Source organism: Aquila chrysaetos, chromosome 13 (genome assembly GCF_900496995.4).
Source record: "Aquila chrysaetos chrysaetos chromosome 13, bAquChr1.4, whole genome shotgun sequence".
In the NCBI taxonomy this organism is placed as follows: Eukaryota; Metazoa; Chordata; class Aves; order Accipitriformes; family Accipitridae; genus Aquila; species Aquila chrysaetos.
Window position 1 is genome coordinate 10066322 of NC_044016.1, and position 17804 is coordinate 10084125.

The 17804-nt window shown below is 37.0% G+C and overlaps 1 protein-coding gene across 1 annotated transcript in view; it reads left to right on the forward strand.

Annotated features, from left to right (window-relative positions):
- Positions 1–17804, forward strand: part of USH2A (usherin) — a 395016-nt gene that overhangs the window by 74900 nt on the left and 302312 nt on the right. The window contains 4 exon segments of the mRNA XM_030034435.1: positions 3025–3208; positions 8357–8520; positions 12613–12771; positions 16922–17416. Coding sequence (XP_029890295.1) covers positions 3025–3208; positions 8357–8520; positions 12613–12771; positions 16922–17416 — 1002 coding nt within the window.

Sequence of the window (17804 nt, forward strand, 5' to 3'; positions counted from 1 at the left end):
TAAAAGTGCTGAGGAATTGTTCGTGTGTTCCCTTTCCATGAGCTATACAGTGGGAGAAAGAGTAAGAGGATGATTAAAAAAGGAAGCTGAATACTTTGCTATGACTTTCATTCTTCCTTTTGAAGAGTATGTTTGATTGACAAATGTGATCAGTTATGGTTGAATTGGAAAAAAATCTGAAAAAGAATAAGCATAATACTAGTTATATACGTAGATCTTGTAGAGATTTGCAGCGGCTGTCTTAAAATTGGAAATTGGCTCTATTACACAACAGTGGATCCTTCATAAAGCAACTTTTATGAGCCCTTCTAACCTTGCTGTAAATTAAGCTTGCATTAAGTTGTTTCTTACTCTTTCCTGCCAAATTCTAGGTGGTGGAAGTAAATAATAATAATGGTTACGACAAACAGTATGAATTTGTAATGCAGTGTCTTTTCTCTTTTTGTCTACATTTAATCATGTTAATTTACTTATAAATTAGTTGGGGGAAGGACTTTCTCCCATTTTCCTATCCCTCAGTTTTGCTTTTAAAAAAAAATTTATTTCTACTTGCTACTTCTGAAAAAAATTAAAATGGTGGTAGTATCCAGAAACTTAGTTAAACTTTTAGAGCATTTCTAAAAGATTATTATCAAAAAATATCATACCAAATCCTTCCCTGCTCCACAGTGGTTTTAGGCGGTATGACATTAGGAGAGCCAGGATGTTTAACATTAAGGTATAGATTCTTTATAATTATGAATTTCATTGCTATGACAAAACCAATGTATGCTGTAGTGATCAATCCTGCTTAGCTAAAATGAATTTGTTTTCTAGAGATGTGCTTATTTACCCACTGTAGTCTTTTCTTAGACATTATTTTCATGCAAAATTTCAGATGGACAAGGATCTGTTTTAGCCTGAGTGCTTATCATTTACTGCAACTATAAACTGGGTCCTGAAGAAGTGCTTTGACCTTCTGCAGGAGTCCAGGCTTAAACTTGTTTCCTATCTTCCTGTTATGTTGAGTGGAGTCGTTCATTGTGCTCAAGAGTGACATTGCTGGGAAATGGTCTCCTCTATTTATGCACAGGATGGGCACTGTACTGTGCAGACAACTGCACTAGGAGATAATACATGCTGCCTCACTAATAACTTCAAGCTATTCAGTCTCTGTGGTGGCTTAGTTCGGGGCCTCTCTGGAATAAAGTGCCAACAGCATGTTTTTTTATGATGTGAATGTATGTTAACTGGAGACTGATATCACTTCACTGTCCACTTGAGATTTATCTCACTGAGGACCAGAGGCTAAACTTGAACAAAGATTTGAGCAGTAAAATTCTAATGTTTTCAATTTGTTTAGTTCCTCTGCTATTTGGATATGAGCTCACAGTGCAACACTGCTGCAAAGACAGAGAATACCACCCTAGGGGTGTATATATAAAGCTATCTCTTGTAGGGCAAAATAAATAATAAGGCATTGGGCGATATGACATGTTACAATACAATTTTGGGCTCTTCATTATAAAGCAGGACATCAGGAAGTTATTGGACACCGAAAAGGATTCGGTAACTGAGAACATGACTAAGAAGAAACTGATTGAACTTTACCTGGAGAGAGAGGGAAAGTGTCTGAGAAGTCTGTGTAAATGCAGCATATCTCAGTAACGGCTGAAATTCTTCTATTGAAGTTGTGCAATAATAATGAATAGTAATCAGCTGACAGAGATAGAAACTCCTATCAATGGCCCTGTCTTAGGATTGATGTTCAAAGATAGGTACTTGCAGTTGACTAGTGCCAGTTAATACTGTGTCACCATCATCATTTGCAGGACTCTCATACATTGCTACATTATTAATCAACTGTACCACTCCAATAAAAAAGAAGAGCAGAGCAATTTGTGTGAAAAAACCAATTAAATGTCCATTAATGATCAGGTAAAAATATAAAATAATTTTGGAAAATTATGTAATTATATTTCTTACTGGTATGCCATTACTTGAATTATCTTCTGATCAGACATATAGAAAAGAAATTAGTAAGAACGGAAGAAGTCCATACATAGCAAAATAGATTATGCAAGGGGTACAGCATCATTAAAAAAATGTGTATAAAAGCTCTTTTGTTTGGAATTTCAGGTGAGGCTGTGAATAATGGGTAAGTTCTTCAATGACCAGATTAGAGGTGTATAAACTCTATCTAACTGTATTTATTAGTAATGTGTTAGAGACTTGCATAGATAAAGATTGCTTGTGAGGACAACAGGATGAAAGATAGTATAGCAGAAGCATACCGAATATACTGTGGGGAAGGTGAGGTGAATGCTCCGGTTCATAATTGGAAATAATACAGGAACAGAAGGATAGGATTCATAATGAAAACTTTAATAGCACATAAGTAACTTTTTTTGTCAGTTTATTAGCTTCTGTAGAAGTATTTGTGTAGGATACAAGCTCTATGTTGAGGAAGAGTAAAATAAAATTTTATGTAGACCTGGGAATGCTCATCGAATGCAGTTTTTCCATCCAAGAAACATCATCATGTTTCAAGGATTAAGCCAACCACTGGTTGAGAGAGAGACTTTAAGAAAGTATGTGCATTTCTTGTGTTTTGCAGCTGGCCATTGTCAGAGATGAGATACCAGACAAGAACGGACAAATGTCTGTTCTCATATGTTATTTTTTGTTTCTGCTGCTTGTGGTGCATTCATTACTACCTCTCATGTCCTTGGGTCTTTACTTGCCCCACAGACACATTAATGTACTCCCCCTATTTTGCATTTGCTCTGTCTAAAATAAAGTCTGAAAAGAGAGAATAAAGAATCGGAGTTGGCAACTGGAGGATGAATAATAGCTTTACAAAGGGCCTATGAGAAGATTTAGAAGCTCAGCTCTGCAGGAGGACTATATTGCTTTGAGTTGATGTGTGTGTTACCTAAGCTTTGGTTCTGTTGTTTCATCCCCGATTATGCACAAGTTGTTAATAATCTTACTGTGTTCACTTTTTTGCATATTGTCTATTCTCAAAAACGCTTTCTTTTCCAGGTTTTTATTTTTCTCCATCAAGTGTCACGGGCTGTCTGCCATGCCTGTGCCACGTAACTGGTTCGGTGAATCAGATCTGTGATAAACTAACTGGCCAATGTATTTGCCAAGATGCCTCTGTAACAGGACAGACATGTGAACATTGCAAAGAACTTTATTTTGGATTTGACTCTGTCACAGGGAGGTGAGTCTTTCTTTTTTACAGGTCATTTATAACCTCCTCGTTACATTTTGCTCATAGTAGCTCATTTGAAAGCTTAGTGACAATGAAAAGACGCGCTGTGGTTACATTAATACTTCTTTGAATTCATGTGTGCACTCTGATTTACCTGTGGTACATAATACAACCCTCTGTGCTCCCACGAGCTGAAGGAAATAGAAGTTTTGCCATGGATTTAAGTAGCAACAACATGAAAGCTGTATAATGTTCATGCTATCTATTATAGCTATTTGGTAATTGTTTTCTTTACATGTCCTCTTCTTCTTCAGTAAGTTGTGTTTGTTTCCGAGGTGTTAATCATTGATTATTAAAATGCACATAATGTGCCATTCTTATAACCAGTGAATGCTTTTGAAGATCTCAGGAAGATATTTCAATGGAGGAAAAAAAAAGTAAAAAATTACAGATATCTCTGTCTTTCCAAATTTCTTTTAGCAGCAGCAGTAGAAATATGCACAGCACCTTTCCTCTTGAAAATATGTTTTTCTGAAGCAGTGTATTCTTTTTCAGCATTTAGTTATGTGCCACAGGGTAAATTGTTTATCTAATGTAGCCTGGGGCCTCTAGGTACACTAAAATTATATGGATATATTCCCTGGAATGTAAGGGGGAAAATGTATTTATAGGTAGTGCATTGTTATTCCAACTATTGCTCTATCTTTCTTTTCCAGGATCATCTTTCTTGCTTAATCCCCACAATCTCAATTTCCTTTTAAATATTGTCCAGAAAGATTGCACAGCTCTAATGCTATCATAGCTTCATGCAGACTGATGGTGTTAAATTGTTTTGTTATATTTAGTATTTTTGCCTTTAAAAAAACCCCCGCAGGCAGAAGCAAAACCTGTACAACATTCCGCTCCCCATGCTCCTTTTGCCCAGCTAGTGTGGGGTAGACATGCTTTTAGGCAGTGATTATCAGTGTCATCTTGCATATATTTGTCATTATTCTGCAGATTTTTCACTTTAACTTTTATGTTACTGTCTCTCATTAGGAGATTTTTAAAATTATTTTTTACTGTTGTGGGTCAGAGAGGCATCTGCTAATGGCCATAAAGTAATCTGTAGGAATAAGGACTTCCTATTTTCACTTCCTGTCATTTCTAATGGTAAGGAATAAAATCTGTGTAATATTAAAGTTCCTTTTAAAATATATTTTCCTTATTATTAATGATTTTTTTTTTTTTAGTTACTTGGAATAGATTCGTGCCCTCCCCCCTGGCCCCAGGTTTTAGCAGGCGATGGAGAGGTTTGTGTCTGTGTTAAGCAATAGCTTTCCTGAAGTAGATACTGGCCTTCAACTACCTGCATTTTGAGCTGTCTTCTGAAATTCAAAATGTCAAAATATCTAGAATTATCTAGATCCAGATCTTGTTGTAAAGGTAGAAAGTTTTTTACAGTTCTGGAATTTGAATCAGAGTTGGCTTTAATGCCTTAATACTACTTAATCCTCATGACAGTATTGAAGACTGCTCTGGTAGTACATTAACATGATTAACTTGTGTTGCATATGCTTGGCTTCCTTTCGGTTATCATCTACTTGGGCAATGTACCTCTGTTCCTCAGGCAGAAACATTTATCCACTGAAAATGATAATCCAAGTCTTTATTTGTTAATCTATTTTAATCCCTTTCTTTAACTGTTAATATCTTCTTAAAAAGAGTAATATGCTTTTTCTTTCTCTATAAAGTTGCAAAGTCATTTAAACCATCCTTGTTCCAAGTGTCTTTTAAGGACTCTGTGGTTACAGAATGAAAAGGATATGAGCTATCTGTAGTGGCAAAGACGTATCTGTCTTGGCACAATAGCAGAAAAGAAGCAAAAGTTGTGACACGCAGAGACTGTGAGGCTTTAAAATTCTCCCACTCTAAGGAATGTATATGTGGGCTGATTGATTCTGTGATGTTTTTGAGATAAAACAGGAACTCCATATTTTTTAATGCATTTCAGCTTATGAAGCAGGAGAATTTCCTTGGCAATTAAAGAATTAGAAATACTGGGTGTTTGCAGCGGTCTGAACAGATCTGTAATGGTTGTGGGCATTGGTACACATTTGAAATGCTTTACCTCTGTATTGTTTACTATAATGAACTGGTCAATGAACATCACAAATTGTTTATCTATATATATATCTTGACAGATTACTGTTTATGAAATCCATTTAGCAAGTGAGGTTTTCCCATAAGGATGAAAAATGAAGATTTTAAACAGATTGCTGGAGAGGCTCTAACTGCACCTAGAGAGTCAATGTAATAAAGGTTTCTCTATATTAATATTACAAAAACCATTTATCCTCACAAAATCAATATTGCAATTCATCTTAGCCTGACATTTCTCTTTCCATGTTTTAAAAGTCTGTTTTCCTTGATTATATACAATTCTGTTTTAATAAAACTCAAATATATTTGACTTAGAGTATCCTGAAGAAGTAGCATTTAACAAGAATGCCAAAAATATTTCTTACATGATTAAAACTTTCAAAGAATGAGTTATTTTTTTGAAAATCTTTAATTGACCGAATCCTCAATCCCAACTGAAAAGCATGAAGTATGGATAACAACAAAGCCAGTTCTAGTGTTCTGCAGTTTCAGAAAACCTTGCATGTGATTACACAAATATAATGTGTAATCCTGTGGAACAGAATATGATGACATGTATGCTGTCCTTTGCAGGGTCTGGAACCTAATTCAGTATAGGTGGAGGTAGGCAGCCTACACTTTTTTTATACTTAGAAGAAAATGCAACAAGCAGAAAGAAGCAGCCCCACCCTGCCAGGCACTGAAAACTATTACTGTGACTGTATGTGTTATGTGAGTTTGCTTGTCTCATGTGTGAATGATAATGAAAACTGGAATACTCAGGGCACCCTTATTCATAAGAGGTGCAGTAATGTACAGGAGCAGTAAGAGAAGCTTGTCTTTTACAGTTTCTCTATTGAGACACTGTTATTAACACCCCCACCCCCCCAACTAAATATGTACTAAATATCATCATGTAATGAAATTATGAAATAATAAAGTATTGTCTTACTGAGCAAATAATTCTGTCTTCGTTTTTTTTCTAGCTAAACTGTTTTTTTCAGTCATGACATTTAAATAGTCTAAACAAAACCTCTATTAGAAAGGGGATTTGGATGTACTGTCTACAGATGAAAAGACTTAATACAGTTTGAAAAAATTGCCCTTTTCTCTTGACTATAAAAGAGAGCAAACTACAGTATAGTGGTTTCCAAGAGAGAATGTATTTTATTTATTCCCAAAAGGATATTAGTCCATAAAACAAATTTGCAGCTTATTTTGCAGCTTTAGCTTTTATCAGCCTTTTTAAGGGTGTTGAATGATTACCCAGGAGATCACACAGCACGAGCTGCTGTGGAGTAAAGGAACTCTAATACAGAGACCTCTGGGCAGAAAATGTATGTGAAGAGTTTTCTTAAACTTGTTTAAAAATCTGTCACATTTAATGTCTATTTCACTGATTATTGACCTGAATTTTAGTGTCCTAATGTGAAAACAGTTTCCACTCTCCCCTCCTCTCTCACTTGCCTTAAAAAGCCGATACCTGTAACAGAACTGAACTCACTTTTATTTCTGCTGTCGTATAGATAGAAAGAGATGGACCAAGGTGATGGTGATGACTGGGAAAATGGCAAAGTAACTTGTGTAGAGGCACCACCACCTGTTTCCTTGGCTCTGGTGAAACTGGCCAAGGGAAGATCAGCCAAATATAAATCAGCAGCTCTTGTCTAGTCTTAGGGTTAGCAGAGCAAAGGGGACATGGCATGGCTGTCTCTCCCTTGGCCTTCTCCAAGGTCTTTTTGCTGCTTCATCATCTTGGGACCTGGCATCTGGAGTAATTTAAGATGCCCTCAAGGCTGGTGTTGCTTATGCCTGAGAATTGGACTTTTCCAGCTCAGGGCAAGTGGAGCGAAGTGTAGATTTCCCAGTATGTTTAGCTGTACTGTACAGTCCCACATTTCTCCCAGTCCAACACTCTTGGCCTGCAGCAATTAAAACATAGTGAAATTAGAATCTAAAGTACAAAGTTTTATTTGCCATTGTTGACTTTCTGTTATGACGAATAATGGCAGTCTATATTGCAATGGGTAGCTTAACAGTATTTGCAGTAAGGAAAAAATTGCTTTGCATAACTTCTGAGATGTTCCGAGTCTTTGAATATTTGCATAATCTGACATTGGTATCCCCGCTATAAGTGAATGTCAGTGGGGAAATAGTATATCAAGTGAAAAACAAGTTGATCGCAAGAGGTTTCACATGCAAAAGCCAAAGCATAAATTAATCCTGAAAGTACTCTACTGACGCTAGAGCGATTTACAGAATTGAAATGTGGCATTTGTGTGATACCAATGCTTTTAAATTTTTTGTTCTTTTTAATTAAAAACCAATTTAATTTACACATTTAATTAAATATTCTTTTTAGTTATTTTCAATTTTGTCCATCAGGCTGCTAAGAAAACATGCTTTCTGTTATAATATTAATTTTTCTGCTATTTTGTTTCCTTTCACTGTTTTAATCTGGGTTTTTTCTTTCTCCCGGTTTTTGTCTACATTCATTCTCCTTTATTCACAGTGTGTTTTTTTTTTTCAACTCCAAGTTGCCTTTGTGGACAAAAAATTATTAATTGATTTCTTTTCAACAACAGCCTGGTTTCCTGTAAGTTAGAAGGTTGCATATTTTGTGCAGAAACCTATGAAACCGGTTATACATATCACTGAACTCTACAGCTCTGCAAGAATGGTTGTGTGAGTAAGTGTTGCAGGACTGAGTGCATGATGTGGTTATTACCAAACATTTTTATCCATTATTGTGTATGGATCAATATATATAAAAGCTCTTTAATTCTAAGCAGTTTTTATCTAAATTAGAATATTATTCTGGCACTGAGATGTTAATGTTTATTTTTATAATGGGCACCTTTTTCATAAGTTACTTTTTTTTATCAGGCTAATAGATTTTCCACTGTGTCTCAGGCTACTGAACTGTTTATGATTTTTTAATTATGTTACCCAAGAATCTTTTAAACAAAACCCTACTGTGCTTAACTGAAGTGTTAATGTGTTTTGATCACTTCCTTGATTTGTTTTTGTTTATAGATGTCAGCACTGTAATTGTCATCCTGCAGGAGCCATTAGTGGGACTTGTCATCTTGTTACTGGACAGTGTGTTTGTAAACAATTTGTAACTGGCTTGAAATGTGACAACTGTGTTCCCGATGCTAGTAATTTGGATGTCCACAACCTATTTGGCTGCAGTAAAAGTAAGTGGATGTTAGTTCTTAAAAGCATGTCTCTCAAATTAATGTTTTTTCATTGATTTAGTGAGTATTAAATTAGGTCAGCAGTACTAAAACTGGATTTGACTCCTCCCCCCCCCGCCCCCTATTTCTGGTCCCTGAAGTTTGGTGGTTTTCATTCTGAGTATCTTAGGAGTGTTTTCTAGAGAGACGTACAGAGTGCTTCGTGTCATACACACAGCTTTTATACTTGCAGTCTAACCCAGGGGAGAAGTAACGGCCCATCGTTCCCTTGCACTTCCCACCACATTCTTTGTAGCGACCAATGCAGTTCACCTCTTAGTCACACAAATGCAGTAGTATTTGTACAACTTGCAGCTTTCTAGCTGCCTTTCCTGCCGTTGGCAGGAGGCAGGAGACCTGCCTTCAGAAGGTCTGAAGAACGGAAGGTCTGTTGAAGACCTGCTCCTGGTGATTAATTCAAAATCTGCTCCTCGGTGCAATGTAGCTTTGCCTTTCTCCTCCTGGGGCTTTTTTTCAGTCAGTTTGGGAAAATATGCGATGTGGTGTAACACGGAGTCATAAATCGGCATGTGAGGGGCATGGCTAATGCTATGTTGAGGGTCAGATCATGAATTGTAATGAAACATATTGCAACGGAACATCTGCACTTCTGCCCTTGCAGTGAGTCTGGTTATGAAGAGATGTCACAATTTCAGCCTTTGTCATGATTAGTCAAAATTAAATGTTCAGATTTGCTCACCAGTGCACAGTCTCTAACCTGGCAGGAATTTTAAAGAAGGAGAGGAAAAATATATGTAATAAGAAAATTAAATTTCCAAGTTGTCTTCAGATCAGCATTCAGAAACGGGTTTGAGGACATCATACCATCCAATGCCAAACTGTGTGGGAAGGACCTCAGCCAATTCTGAAAAAGTCGTGTTGCATTTTTGTGACACACCTTACTGCCGTACACAGTTAACAGCCCAGTCTTGGAAGTCATGTAAGCAGTGAATGAGGAACTCTGCAGATGCTAATTGGTTATTTCTGTTGGCAGCCTAATTACTAATGGCTACACTGGTCCTACTGTGAGAGTTAGCTCAGGCAGCCATGTTGTGTGCAACTACAGGGTTAGACATTCCCAAGTAATCTCTGGAGTATGTTTCTGCATCCACCTTCAACATCTTCAAACACTTCTTTGTGTATTCTATAGGTATTTGTATGATATTCATCGTGGTATGTGCACACTATAGATTTGCAAGCGGAGATGTACATGCACAAAGAATTTGTTTACAAGGACAGACTGCTCTCACTTTGATTCCAGTTTGTATTTCATTGTAAATAGGTTTAAATTTCAAATAATATGCATTGCAGAATGCAGTCTTATAAATGGGATAGAATGAAGAGACTGATTTGTTTCCAAAGATGATCTTTTTTTCTCAAAGTTTGGAAGTGTTTAGATACAGTTTTGTTCTGTTTTTCTCCATACTCTTCTGTAGAAGGCATAGTATATATTCCTTGTGCAGATAGTTGATTGGCTTGTTGTTTCTTTAAAAAATGTAGGATGTTTCAACTGAATGTATAATAATAATAATACATGGCACTTTTATGATGCTGTTCATCTTCAAAGTGCTTTACAAACATAAACCAACCTACTTATTTATGTTGGGATATACATTGGATAAAGGTCAATGGCAATTCAACTATAAAATTGATTAATAATAATATGACATAGATAAATAATATCATAGGTTTTAGTTAGAAAAAAATACATCAGGCAGTATTCTAAATGACAAGCGGAGTCCTCTTCTGGACATAAATGATATAGCAATTGCAGTCTTTTGGTTATTCATACCAAAATATTTTAACTTGTTGCACAGATACAGAGCTTTGCCTAGCTTGGTATCTGTGGTTATTTTCATTGCAGAACAGTATTTTGTTGATACACACCATTACTGGTTATAAGTCTTTGCCACGGGAAGCAAACGTAAGTTGCTGTCACTGTCCAACTAACATTCTTCAAGGAAAAGACCTATTTTCAATTTTTCTGCCCAACAGTATCTTAGATGCTCCATAAAAAATTTGAGATATAGTACTTTGCTTTACACATCTAAAATGCAAAACAGCAGACACGTGGGAGCAATATGCAATAGTGTGAGACTGAGAATGGAGAATGAAGGTTTTGCCAGTAAATTTCTATGATTGCTCAGGTCTTGTAGAGCATGTATGATATGGAGAGAAACTTTCAAAAATGCCAAAGGGATTTAGGAGCGCTTATTTCCTTTGATTCTCAAACTTTACTCCTGTAGACACTTAGCATGCATTCACTTCGTAACTCAGCTGAACTCAAAACCTCTAGATTGGCAGCAAAACAACCTGTGCTTTCTAATGGGAGATGATGATTATGTGTTCTGTTCAATCCAATGAATTCTAGAAATATTTTCTGCTATTTCTTGGCTGAGATACTGCAGTAGGAGCAGGGCTTTTCATTACCTTACTCTAAATAGCGAGCATCAACTCACATTTTAGATTTCTATTAAAAACCCTTATGTAATGTGACCCACTGATGTTGGCTCCACATCTATCACTTGTGTGGCCTGAGGTCCTCGTGTCGTTTCCTGTCTGCAACTTGGCTGAAAAGATTTTGGTAATTAACTTTTGGTGAATTGTATATATTAAGCAAATATCCATGTAATAAAGATGATGATAGTTTATCAACAGAAGGAGAAAAAATTAATGAAAAGCCACATGTTTCTAATGTTGATATTTTCTTATAATGCTTACTATAAGGCAGAAAAACTTATCGGGTGGTTCTGGATCCAGCTCCAGGTAGCTTACTCCAAACGCTGATTTCTGTACTGTCCTCAGCTATTCTTATTCCTGGAGCAAAATGTTTTCCTCTAGATCCACGCTCCCCTGGTTTTCCCTCTGTTGGTAAGGAGGGTAGGGAAGTGGCACAGTCTGCCTTTGAGTCAAGCTGTAGCAATTACTAGCTGCCAAAACAGACCAGTCTTTTTCTGTGCTAATGCAGGGTGTACTGAGGGTCAGAGAGCTGTGCTTTCCTTAGTATAACAAGCTGGCTGGAGATCTTGTAGCAGGATAAGGACTCATGCTCTGACTTGAATAATATCATAAATACAGAATCATAGAATCATTTAGGTTCGAAAAGACCTTTAAGATCATCAAGTCCAACCATAAAACCATACGTTTATGTGCAGAGGTATGTATATATTTATTTGCATGTATCTATGCATATAAAGTTTAATTTCTGAGTAATAGCCGTCATCTTAGAAAGGACCTTGGTCATACAGCTGAATTACAAGAGAGACATAGGAAGGACTTTGCTCTTTCTGAAAATGTGAGACTTTTGGCTTGTGAACTTCAGGTTTGTTCTCTTTATTGATACTGGTACAATTAAGTAGCACATTTTCCAAAGTTAATGGAGGTGATAGCAGAGTAGTATTTTGGTAAATAAGAATCTCAAGCTGATTTCTTAAAATGTTAGACACCTCGCTCTCATTGATTTAAATTTCATTGGAAACAAATGGAAGTGAATTGCCTGAATAACCTTCAAAATTTGCCCCTTTATGTTTTTTGTCATTTGATTAAGTAGGCTTATTGTAACACTTCAGTAAAATTTGTAGTTAGTTGGACTTTCCATTTCTATTCTATTAGAGGAAGTTATGGCTGGCCTATGCTAAAATGGAATGAATCCTCTGAAAAAATAAATTATAATTGAACTATAGACTTCAATAATGTGACCAGATAAACATGTTCCCATTTTATAGAGATCTTGAAGTAAATTTAAAAAAAAAAAAAAAAAAGTGTTTGGAAAACTGTGGTGTACTTGCTTTAATTCGGGGGGGGTAAGAGGGATTAAGTTTATTTGTCACTTGTTTAACTGTACAAATTTGTTTCATATACTTGGATAAAAAGCTTTGTTGGAGAGCATTTGGATGGATCAGTTTAGTCTATTAATGTCTTGCCTGGGTGACTGCATGTTTACTCAACAGTTTTTCTTTGCAGAAAACTTAACAGTTACTTTGCATTTTTATTTAAATGTGTGATTATTGATTACCTTCATTTTTACATCCTCTGTTTTTGTGTATGTTTTAGCTCCATTCCAGCAACCTCCTCCTACAGGAGAAGTTCTCAATTCCTCTGTTATCAGTCTTTCGTGGAGTTCCCCTGACTCTCCAAATTCTAACAGGCTTACTTACCAGCTGTATAGGGATGAGGCCGAAATTTATAGGACTGACGACTACCACCCTTACAGTAAGTATTTATAGTAAGATGACATCAAAGATTTTGTGTTTGTGTGTGTGTGTGTACATCTCTCTCTCTCTCTCTCTGCAATTTTTCTTAATTATTTCTTGTTTCTGTCATTATCATTCTCTGTGATTTTGAATATATTATTCTATTTTCCTTTAGTGAGTTATTGTTCTGTGTTATTAATTTTGCTTGAAAGAAATGAATACCCCAGTCTAAAATCTGGCAAACTGAGTCACCCAAAATGGCTGATAATTTTTTACTTTTTAATCTGAAAAACTTTAAAATTGACTCACCAAAAGCATTCCCTGCAAATATACACAGGCTCCAAAATCTAAAAGAGGCAAAGTCTCAGGTAAAGAACTAGGGTGAATAGAAGAGACCATAATGTGCTTAAACCCCTTTTTTCATCCTCCCTGTTTTAAACTGTTAACAGATTAGGAAAGCTTTTTGTGGCCTCTAACTTTTAGCACCTTCTGTTAAGCTATCAGTGTAGCTCCTGGTTTGCCTTTAGCAGCACCGCTTCTCTCATGTTGAGGCTTGCAAAGGGATCCTCAGAAGGCAGTCCTCAAGGATTCGACACTCTGTCCTAGCCTGAAAGGCCATTTTGTGCTCCTATTGATCCTCTTACCAAAGAAAAGGAGATGGATTTGGATACTGGGTTTATGTATATATGGCACACAAGTGATTTTGTTACGATGGGTGTGGTTTAATGCCACTGAGTAATTTCTGTTCTAGCAACTTCAGTTTGTTGCATTTTCATACAAATGCAGCATTAATCTTTTGCAGAAGTTGAGTCTTTCTAATTATTGTCGTGTATCCTGGAGGAAAAAAAAAAAGACTATTGTTCAGTGGAAGCACAGATCCTTTGGAGTGCACCTGACATTTTTATGTTCTGGTGCATGCTGCTGTGTTACAGTTGATTACTCTGTGGCTTATGCTGTGCATTTGGACACTCCACAGTACATACCATGAGGAAAGATATGTTACCCCATGTAAGCATGGGATTAAGTGATTGAGAGAAAGAAACATTACAAAAAAGTTTAGAGAGCTAATAGAAAATACTCCAATTCCTTAATTTGGCTTAAAAGCCTAATTTTAGTAAGAATAGAAATTAATTTCAAAAGAAAAGCTTTGTTGTCATAAATTTGTGCTTAGTAATGTACTTGAAACTGAGTGCATTGTTGAGGATGTTATTTCATGACTGTACCTACATACTTTGTAGACAGTGAAAAATTCTGAATGTATTTAGCTGGATAACAAGACATTAGCATGTTTCTATTTAACAAAAAATTATTTTGTAAAAACATAGAATTGGTTTCAAAAGATGTTTCCTGGCAAAAACGATTTCCTGGCCATCCCCCTAATTAATGATGTGAAATCATCTGCTGGTGTTTGACTATCAAGAACACGTTGTTAATGCTGTCAGAACTTTTGATAATGTTACTTTCTTCTCAGTATAGTGTGAAATTTGTAATGCTTATAAAATGCCCCGAGAGTGCAACTGGATGAACATTATCTTATGACTAAATGAGAGTTTTATAGAAACATTGAACTTCCCAAGGAAAATTAAGAATAATAATCTAAATTGGCCTGGTGATCTGGCTGATAGTATTGCAGAATGCCCAGTTAAAACAATGTTTTCCTAACTGTTCTGCGAAACAAGAGGCTCAGAAGGTACCAATCCTTGTCTTGAGGATAAAATGAAATACTTGCTCTAAAATGTGAAAAAATGGCAAAAATTACTTACAATTCTAACTCCAAATCATGTTGGTTCTAATTATTTATAAATGTAGCTAAATATTTGGTGGAGTTGTTCACCTGAGGAATGTAGAAACTTCTACATTTTGGCATTATCCAATTCTATCTGGCCTATATTCCTGTTGCAATAAAGTTGCTATCTGGTGATCAGGTGTTCATCAATACTGAATGAACTTTCTCGTAATGTTGAGATGGGGCTGGTTACTTTTCTGGTAGATAATATCAGCATTCTGGGTGATCTGCCTCTTCCGATCCCTGTACTTGAAAAGGGGAAAGTAATGTGCTTGCTGTCAACATTAGGCCTGGGGCCCTAGGGTCTGGGTTGGCCCTAGAGTCCCGGTCCATTCCAGAGGCTGGGTTTTGGGGCTTGGTTGGTTGTAGAGCTAGGGTGGCATTGGTGAGGTGGTTTGTAGAGCAGGTATGAGTTCTGGAGTTGGCGGTTTGGTAGGGAGGCAGTTCTAGATCATGTTCTAGCTGGCTTGTTGCTTCAGGGCAGTTTCTTGGTTCCAGAGCAGGTTCTAGCTTGCTTAATGGTTCTAGGTCATGGTCTAGCTCTGATTGGTTCTAGATTGCTTTAAGGCTTGCTTGATGGGTCTAGATCAGGTTCCAGGTCAGCATATGGTTCTAGAGCAGGGTTGGGTTCTGGGGGTGGGGGGCAGGGTGAGGTCCTAGAATCTAGTTCAGGGGGTACTCCTGTTTTGTCATCTCATGAGGATTTGTGGTACTTGCTGCTGATGACAGCAGTCTCACTGTGGGGTTTTTTTTCTTATTTTCTTTTATTTTTTTTTCTTGCATGCTTTTTTTCTTCTCTGTGGCTCTTTTGAGTTGAAGACCCACAGGATGGTGATCCTGTCATCCCATAAAGTGCAGCTCTCCCAGGTTTCTAGCACAGTGACTCGTACTGTATCTGTGGCCATTCTTTTCTCTGGAGACAAAATCGGAAACTGGACACATGGCAAGTTCCTACTTGCCAGTGTCCTTCACAGCAACTGGTTGTCACGCTCCTGCTCCAAGGATTCTTGCCAGCCTGTCCAAGAGTCTTGTCTAACACTTGTCGAATTGGCTTTGGTACCCACTCTTGTGCCCAGAAGCACTTCAGACAGGGCAGGTGTGTCCATGCAGCTCAGAAAGGGCTTAACAATTCTACAGTACGCTGGAGAACTTGCACCCACAGTTGTGAACGGCATCCTAACGCGAAAGCTGAAGAATAAAGAGCTGAATCTCGCTGTCAGGACTGAAATCTGCCGTATCACTTGCCTGCTCACTACTAATGCACAAGGATGTCACAATAACCATTGCTGCTGCTGGGTTGCCTGAAGTACCAGGGTTTGAAAGGCAGGAAGATGAGATTACCCAGACTCCTTATTACTAGACTCCAGTGATAAGTTTGTGATTGCTCTAGGTAGTTGAAGCACTGTAAGCACTTACTGGGTTGACACTGCTGCTTTTGTACTACAATGTCAAGGGCTGAATATCTAGCAATACTCATAATTTTGTGGTGGTGGTCTTTAAGTTGTACTCACGGCTGGCTTGCCAGTGCAGACATACAGAGAGGACTTAGAAATAGCTGTGTCCTCTCCATTTGCTTTGAAAAAGTTTAAGAGTGTCTGTGCTCTGGCGTGTAATATATTACTCAATGTTCACTATTTCTTAAGGCAAAACCATGTATGGTGGTATGGTTGTACATAAATTCATATTGTGCTGTGATGACTAAGATGTGTAACTGCTTCTGGGATATACCTAGGAGCTATTCATAGTCATTGCTGCTAAAAAGCTATCTAGAGTAATGGCAAGTAGCGGGTGAAAAAGGTAAATACAGGCTTTGGATATACCTTTTTAATAATTTGCACTTCTGTTTCACTTTTCATCCAACACCAAATGCTTTACAAATGAACTGTTAAGCACTATTTTAGAAATGGGTAAGTTAAAGCACAGAAAGATGAAATATTTGGTCTTACACTATGAAATGAATCAAAAACAAAGGTGTGAAAATTTACAGAATGGTTTGGGGTTTTTTTTCTAAATCAGATCCACTATTATCGATGCTGATTTACATTTGAAATAATTATTTCCAAGCAAAGGAGGAATAAGAAGATGATTGTATTAATCTTGTTCATAATTAAAGCAGGAACTAGGAGACATTCAGTGGAAAAAAATATTTTTCTAGTGATGCCAATGTGCAGTGGAAGAAGAGAATAGGGGAGGGTTTTTTTTCCTGTTGAAAAAAAAATGTTGAGAAGTTACAACGTTCATAATGATCTCAAGAAGAGCATGCAAACGGGCATAAATATACTATGGCTTGGATTAGGGCTGGAAAGCCTTTTTAAGTATGCAAATTAAGATTATTTTTAATGTGTTAGACTGATACAATTTTCTTCTCACCTGTTTGTTTTAGGTGTTCAGACCTTCACTGATAGCATGTTATCTCCATATACCTTCTATTCCTATTACGTCCAAGCCAGCAACGTTCATGGTTTTACAAGAAGTGCCTCAGTGACATACAGAACAAAATCTGGGACGCCTACAGGAAGCTTGCATTTAAATCCTGTCTTTCCTGTTAGTCACCGTTCTGTTTTACTTTACTGGACAAGCCTCTCCAATGACTCTGGGCCCATAGAGAAATACATTTTGACATGTACTAGCTTGGTTGATCTTCAGTCTTGTGGTCAGTATGAAGGCTTAAAAACTTCAGCAATTATTTGGAATCTCATTCCATTTACAAAGTATGTTTTTTCTGTGCAAGCTTGTACTAGTGGAGGCTGCTTAAAGAGCCAGCCAGTAACAGTAATTACTGCACAAGCCCCTCCAGAAGGGCTACATCCACCCATGATAGAAACCATCAGCTCTACAGAACTGGCTGTGGAATGGTCACCACCTGAGAAACCAAATGGTAGGACATTGTATTTACTTTTGTAAGTCAAAGATTTTGCAAAGAAAAAGCAGCATTTTCTCAAATCTGGTTAGAATATCCTTATCCATGCAACATAAACTGAGAATGAAGTAAGGCATTGTCTTAATTTGCCTGTCTGCCACTAAACGTATCCTCAGAGTCTGTGTTTTGTTCTTTTGGAGTCCAGAACTCCAACTGAATGTGTTGGGTCCAGGTTTTAGCCCTCAGCGGCATCTGCTGCAGCAAAAAAATCACATTTATAATTAAACATTTACAGTAAAATTAATTTTTCCCTAATTTGCCAGATCGGCTAGTTCAGACAGATGTGGTGATATTGCCTGACAAAGAATAAATAAGCAGATAACAGTTATGGAAAGAAAAAAAATCT